The sequence below is a fragment of the Mandrillus leucophaeus genome, unplaced genomic scaffold (genome assembly GCF_000951045.1).
Source record: "Mandrillus leucophaeus isolate KB7577 unplaced genomic scaffold, Mleu.le_1.0 Scaffold330, whole genome shotgun sequence".
NCBI lineage: Eukaryota > Metazoa > Chordata > Mammalia > Primates > Cercopithecidae > Mandrillus > Mandrillus leucophaeus.
In genome coordinates, this window is record NW_012103477.1 from 945,842 (window position 1) to 949,660 (window position 3,819).

General features: G+C 51.7%; 1 protein-coding gene across 1 annotated transcript in view; it reads left to right on the forward strand.

The window, feature by feature from the left end:
* Nucleotides 1–3,819, forward strand: part of DFFB (DNA fragmentation factor, 40kDa, beta polypeptide (caspase-activated DNase)) — a 56,666-nt gene that overhangs the window by 28,167 nt on the left and 24,680 nt on the right. Inside the window, exon 6 of the mRNA XM_011988445.1 lies at nucleotides 963–1,063. Within this exon, the coding sequence (XP_011843835.1) occupies nucleotides 963–1,063 (101 nt within the window). The remainder of the gene's footprint in view (nucleotides 1–962; nucleotides 1,064–3,819) is intronic.

The following is a 3,819-nucleotide window of genomic DNA, read 5'->3' on the forward strand; positions in this document are numbered from 1 at the left end:
TTCTTTGAGATGAGTCTGTCTCTGCCTCCCAGGTTCAAGCGATTCTCCTGCCTCAGCCTCCCGAGTAGCTGGGATGGCAGGTGCCCGCCACCATGCCCGGATAATTTTAGTATTTTTAGCAGAGATGGGGTTTCACCATGTTGGCCAGGCTGGTCTCAAACTCCTGACCCCAGGTGATCCACCCACATCAGCCTCCCATGGTGCTGGGATTCCAGGCGTGAGCCACTGCGCCCGGCCAAAGCAGAACTCTGAATCTCCCTAAAGCAGCACACCCTGGATCAGGGACCAACCCCCAAGGGGCGTGCCTCTCAGTAAGATCACCTGCCTTGGTGTATTAGGCCATTCTCTCATTGCTATAAAGAAATAGAGAGTGGGTAATTTATAAAGAAAAGAGGTGTAATTGGCTTACGGTTCAGCAGGCTGTACAGGGAGCATGGTGCTGGCATCTGCTCAGCTGCCTGGGAGGCCTCAGGAAACTCACACTTGTGGTGGCAGGGGAGGCAGGAGCAGGCACCTCCCACCAGGCCCCACCTCCCACACTGGGACTGACATTCCAACATGAACTCTGGGTGGGGCTGCACATCCAGAGCATGTCGCTTGGTGACTGAGATGGTATAAGAGACCCACTTCCGGCTGGGCGCGGTGGCTCACGCCTGGAATCCCAGCACTTTGGGAGGCTGAGGTGGGTGGATTACGAGGTCAAGAGATCCAGACCATCCTGGCCAACATGGTGAAGCCCCGCCTCTACTAAAAATACAAAAATTAGTCAGACATGGTGGCACACGCCTGTAGTCCCAGCTGCTTGGGAGGCTGAGACAGGAGAATCATTTGAAACTGGGTGACAGAGGTTGTAGTGAGCCGAGATCGTGACGCTGCACTCCAGCCTGGCGACAGAGTGAGATGCCATCTAAAAAAAGAGAGACTCACTTTCTGGCCTTCCCTCGTTCTCTTTTGGCCCCCAGGGTCCCTTTGACATGGACAGCTGCTTATCAAGACACTCCATCAACCCCTACAGTAACAGGGAGAGCAGGATCCTCTTCAGTACCTGGAACCTGGATCATATGTAAGCTCACAGAGCAAGGTTCAGACCTGAGAGTGCCTGCGGGGCCCTGTCCCTGCTGCGGCCCCGTCCCTGCCGCGGCCCCATCCCTGCCACGGCCCTGTCCCTACCACAGCTCTGTCCCTGCCACGGTGTTGCCTCCTTGGGTTTCAAGGGCTATGCCCGTGTTACAGTCACGGAAGTGGTGCCTGGCGGCAGCATGGGGGACTCCTGAGTAGGCACACACCATTCCCTCCACTATCAGTACATGTGCTGGACCTGGAGCCATCCCTCCTGTCCCCTCCAGTGCTCCCTGAGGATGGAGCTGGTGGGCAGCGTCCTTCCCCAGAACACAGGTCCCAGCCCTCGGCCGTCAGAGGTTCTGAGCCTCTGTGAGTTCGAACCAGGGCGAGCTTAGAAAGCGGGAGCTCCTGGTGTCACGGTAGGTAAGGGTGTTTTCCCCTTTTTCTTTTTCTTTTAGAGACAGAGTCTTGCTCTGTGGCCCAGGCTAAGTGCAGTGGCAGGATCATGGCTCACTGAAGCCCTGAACTGCTAGCCTCAAGCGATCCTCCTGCCTCAGCCTCCTGAGTCGCTGGGACTGCAGGTGCTCGCCACCATGCCTGGCTGGCTTGTTTTGTGGAACCAGCCTGCGCAGAAGTCTCAGCTGGCAGGAGTGTTTCGTAGCTGTGCGAGCTGTGTGGCTCTTACAAATGGGCAGGTTGGAAAACTTCATTCTTTTAAACTGAGATGCATTCCTTGAATATAACTGTAGCCTCGCCCTTGCTTTTTGAAGACAAAAGGCTTCAAATGCCCTTAAAACGGCTGTGCACGATGAGCATCCCTAATCGGAAAATCTGAAATCTGAAGTGCTCCAAAATTCCAAACTTTTTGCGTACCAACATGACACTCAAAGGAAATGCTCATCTGGGCATTTAGGATTTCGGATTTTTTTTTTTTTTTTTTCCTTCCCGAGATGGAGTTTTGCTCTTGTCGCCCAGGCTGGAGTGCAATGGCGCGATCTCGGCTCACTACAACCTCCACCTCCCGGGTTCAAGCGATTCTCCTGCCTTAGCTTCCCCAGTAGCTGGGATTACAGGCACGTGGCACCATGCCCAGCTAATTTTGTATTTTTAGTACAGAAGGGGTTTCTCCATGTTGGTCAGGCTGGTCTTGAACTCCCAATCTCAGGTGATCTGCCCTCCTTGGCCTCCCAAAGTGCTGGGGTTCCAGGCATGAGCCACTGCATCCGGCCGGATTTGGGATTTTTTTAAGTATGCTCAGCTAGTCAGTGTAATGTAAATATTCCAAAATCCTAAAAAAATCCCAAATCAAAAACACTTCTGGTCCTCAGCATTTCAGATGGGGACACTCAACCTGTATTGCTTTCGGAGTGAGGTATTTTTAAAGTATGTAAAACACTATGGTCATAGTTGAGCTTTTACCCTGTCCGTACTCAGCCCCTACACCTTACCCCGAGGAACATGCTCTTGTGAAAGGTGTGTGTGCCCTTCAGATCCCTGTCGCTGCACCTTTACCACATGCGTGTGCATTTGACATGCACCTACGCCATGGCCCACGCTGTCATCCGCAGTATACCTTTTCATTGCACACTATGCTTAGATTTGGCACATTCATTTTAGCAGGTGCAAAACACTTCACTTTTTGAATAGGCTCTAATTTTAACATCTTTCCATGCTGGTAGGCATTTAGGTTATTTCTAATTTCTCATCATTATAAAAATCCCTGGGATGAACCCTCTATGGAATGAACCCATATGGTCTGGTTCCGTGCTATTTAAAGTGTGGTCACTTTCAAGCATTAGCAACATCTGGGAGCCGGGTGGGAATTCAGATTCTTAGGCCCCATCCACATATAACCCAGGTGCCCGGGGATTGGGGTGTGCATCCAAGCATGGGTAAGGTGCCCCCAGCGTCTGAGCTTGAGTCCCTCTAGGGAGTGTTCTGGGTCCTAATGACACTGCTGTCCCCTCTCTGAGCCTGGCCAGGCTGCTCTCGAGTGTCCCAGCCTACACGCTCACCATCCGTGTGAGTTCATGTTTTCCCGGGTTCTTGCGACACTTGGTGTCATTGTTCTGCATCTTCCCAACCTGACAGGTGAGACACAGATTCTCTTGCTCTAATTTTCATTTTCCTAATGACTAGGAAGGCTGAGCTTCTCTTTCCAAGTCTGTGGCCGCTTGTGTCTTCTCTGTTGCTTTCCTTTGCTCGTTCTGTCTTGGGCTGTGGTCTTATTTGTGGGCATGCTTTACACATTCTGGATACATTAATCCTATGATATCTTTTTTCATAAGTTTTATTTATTTATTTTTTGAGATGGAGTCTCACTCTGTCGCCCAGGCTGGCGTGCAGTGGTGTGATCTTGGCTCACTGCCACCTCCACCTCCTAGATTCAAGCGATGCTCCTGCCTCAGCCTCCCGAGTAGCTGGGACTATAGGCGCACACCACCACACCTGGCTAATTTTTGTATTTTTTTAAGTAGAGATGGGGTTTTGCCATGTTGGCCAGGCTGGTCTCAAACTCCTGACCTCAAGTGATCCGCCCACCTTGGCTTCCCAAAGCATTGGAATTATAGGCATGAACCACTGTGCCTGGCCCACAACAAGTTTAATTTATTTTATTTTATTTTTTTGAGACGGAGTCTCGCTCTGTCACCCAGGCTGGAGTGCAGTGGCGCGATCTTGGCTCACTGCAAGCTCCGCCTCTCGGGTTCACACCATTCTCCTGCCTCAGCCTCCCGAGTAGCTGGGACTACAGGTGCC